Source organism: Phytophthora parasitica, assembly GCF_000247585.1.
Source record: "Phytophthora parasitica INRA-310 unplaced genomic scaffold supercont2.8, whole genome shotgun sequence".
Classification (NCBI taxonomy): Eukaryota; Oomycota; class Peronosporomycetes; order Peronosporales; family Peronosporaceae; genus Phytophthora; species Phytophthora nicotianae.
This window is the reverse complement of record NW_008648994.1, coordinates 1,012,666-1,015,586: the sequence shown is the minus strand read 5'-3', so window position 1 is coordinate 1,015,586 and position 2,921 is coordinate 1,012,666. Positions and strand designations below refer to the sequence as shown.

The 2,921-nt window shown below is 47.4% G+C and overlaps 2 protein-coding genes across 2 annotated transcripts; both read right to left on the bottom strand.

Moving 5' to 3' along the window:
- Nucleotides 1-1,552: 1,552 nt before the first annotated feature.
- PPTG_21779 (hypothetical protein) lies at nt 1,553-1,765 on the bottom strand (the record flags this gene model as incomplete). The annotated part of the gene is made up of 1 exon (XM_008899964.1): nt 1,553-1,765. One exon carries the CDS (start codon nt 1,763-1,765, stop codon nt 1,553-1,555), a length of 213 nt encoding a protein of 70 aa, XP_008898212.1.
- Nucleotides 1,766-1,874: 109 nt separating this feature from the next.
- PPTG_05889 (hypothetical protein) lies at nt 1,875-2,088 on the bottom strand (the record flags this gene model as incomplete). Its single annotated transcript, XM_008899618.1, has 2 exons — nt 1,875-1,915; nt 1,980-2,088. The coding sequence occupies 2 exons, from the start codon at nt 2,086-2,088 to the stop codon at nt 1,875-1,877; spliced, it is 150 nt and encodes a 49-aa protein (XP_008897866.1).
- Nucleotides 2,089-2,921: the final 833 nt, after the last annotated feature.

Genomic DNA, 2,921 nt, shown 5'->3' with positions numbered 1-2,921 from the left:
TAGGGGAAGCTGCTGGGAAGCGATCTACGGAGAAGGCAATGTTCCCTTGCTAAGGAGAGGCGGGAGTCGTAAGGGGTGTCGTTGTATAGCCAATTAGTGTGACGCCTATCTAGCACATATATAACCATGGTGTGGGAGTAGAAGGCTACCTTGCCTTGCTAAGTGTGAGGCAGAACTCGTGTTGTATAGCAAATTATGTGAGATTCTAGCATATATATATAGCCATGATGTGGGAGGGTTACGACATTTATTTAAGTGGTATATAATGCTGGCCATACGATTGTCCGAATCGATTTGCTTACCCTAGGTTGCCGACAAGAAGGTTTAGTCGGTCTTGGCCTTCTTAAAGGCTCTTGCCCTCTTCTTATACGACTGCGATGGGTTTTGGACCTCAGCGGCAATTTCGTTTGGTTGGGATTGCTCCTCTCAACTAAGAAAAGTAAAAAGTCCAAGTGTCGCTGGCGAAGTGGGGGCCCATCCTTATTCGCGCTTCAGTTTCTTCCTATTGACAAATATTATAATATCAAATATTGAGTATCCAAGTATCCAGAGCTTCCCGGGCAACGCACGGCATTAGTCAAGGGCAATTTCAATCGGACACAGGTCCTCTTTGCCTTATGGCTTGTACACTAACAAAGAAAAGAAAAAACACAAAGTACGATGAAAGACCGCAGGGAACCTGGAACAAGCGCAAGCGGTGAAGGACATCCCGTGTTGCTTTCGACAAGCCAGCTTGCTGAGCTGCTAGCCCGTTCGCGTGTTCATGACTTGTCGTGTATCCGAGAAAAGCTTGAGGAAATGGCAGACTAAACCTGCAAGTTGCACGCTGTAGAGACCAAGCTGCACGAGCTTCTGGAGCAAGAACTCAACCACGCATACCAACTTTCGTCTAAAGTGTCTAGCCCAAGGGCATCGGCGAACTACAACTACGTTCCATCCCTAGATATACTGCTGGAAGAGTGCTGCAAGAGACTTCAAAAGTAATATAACATTGTACGCTTAATATTGACGTTGCTGCTCAGTAGTGTTGTTGTTAGTACACTTTCGTACGTTGCTCTAGCGCTATAACGATGCTCCGAATTGATAACGTTGCCATGAGATGATAGCGTTGCTACAAATCGATAGCGTTGCAGGTGATTGCTATCGTTGCCTGCTGTCAAGGTAACATTGTAGCAATCGTCGATCAGCATCTTGAACGCAGTGCACCTCAAGCTGTTGAGCTGGCTATCAACAAATGCCCCGTGATGTGCGAAGCAAAACGCACGCATCTCAAGTTCTTCGACGTGTAACCCTTCGGGAGCGAGGTCGAACCTTCCGCATGCGCCCCAGTGCACACGGCATGACGATACGACTCCAGGATCCCGTGGGTAGCTTCAAGTACAGCGTGAACAGATAGAAGATACCGCTACACCGGCCTACTTCAAGGACCACAAGAATACGCACGAGCTCCCACTCCTGTCGAAGTAATCGATTTAACAGCAGGTGACGTTATTGACATGACAGCGCAGAATCTATCTAGACTAGTAGTGTCTCACGTTGAAGTTGAGTTTATTCAATTAAACGTTCTGTATCTTAGCTCCAATACCTTCTTCCTACCCTGCACGAAAGCTCGCGATAGTTGCTTGCCTATCTCTACGACATTCCTTTGTTCCTCTACATCAGCAGTCTTGATCATAGATGTACATGTAATAATCAATAGTAATCTGAGTCGCATCACTTTAACGACATCTTTTGTAACCACATCCGCTGTAAACCCGTCCTCCATGACTGAATGAATAAGCCATAGCAGCAGCCATTTTTCCACAACTGCTTCTGTCGGGCTGCGTAGGCGTCCTAATCCCACTCATCTCAATTGGTGCAGGAAAGGGGTATTCTTATGATTCCTCGTCTCCAAACTCCATTGTGCGTGCCATGCCTGTAGATACGGCAAAACTTTGCCATCCAAACCTCATCTACCTTGCTTCTGTAATGCTCATTACAATGGGGGTCGTAAAGGTGCGGTCGAAGCTCACCATGCCGATCCACCACCACAATGATGATCGTCCAGTGGGCGTTGGAGTGGTTTATAGGCAGCACCACGGACTTCATTGAGAAACGTTTTCGCCTTGGAGGGGTCGGGAACTTCTCTTTCTGAATAACGAGCGACGATAATACATGCACGTCGTCACGGTTCTCCGTTCTGACATCCAGGCAATAGCTGATCACTGCCTCGTTCAGCCACGCCCCATCCGCCAAGTAGCCCACTACATCATCGAAGTAAATCGATTTGTTTGTATCGCCTCTGCTGATCTTCGATTGTAAGCTAAGAGACAGGTATTTCGGCACCACATCATTCGCTAGCTGGATAAGGTGCTGTTTTGCTGTGGGCGCTGTCTTGCCATCAGAACCAGTCTCCGGAGCAAAGAATTCGACAGATCAGCCAGTCACCTTTGACCAATCTTGCAGTAGCCACGTCAGCTCCTTTCCCCAGCTCTCCCAACTCTTCTTTGTTCTATTGAAAGTCATCATTGCGGTGACACTCGTTAGATGAGACAAAAAAATACACTTAGTTAGTGTTGCTCGAGCAACGTTACATCAAATAAGCAACAACAAATGGGCAACGTTAATGTACCTCGAGAACAGATCGAGCTCTGGTGTGACCCAGACTGCCAGTGTTGTGTCGTCGGCGGAGCTTGGAGTACAAATGAGATCCACAACATTGTGATCCTCGTTTTGAGCTTTGTGTTCAGCAGCCTGTTGGCTCCGGTAATAGTCAATACCAGCCTGTAGTGAGATGACTAGGTCTTCTGGAACAACGTAGCTGTAGCAGGACGAAGAGGCTATCTGACGTTTCACCTCCCTTACGCGTCTGTGTCTCCCGCGTAGGGTTTACTCGTTCATAATCCACGGGTACTTTTTAAAGTTCCGACTACGTCTTTCAG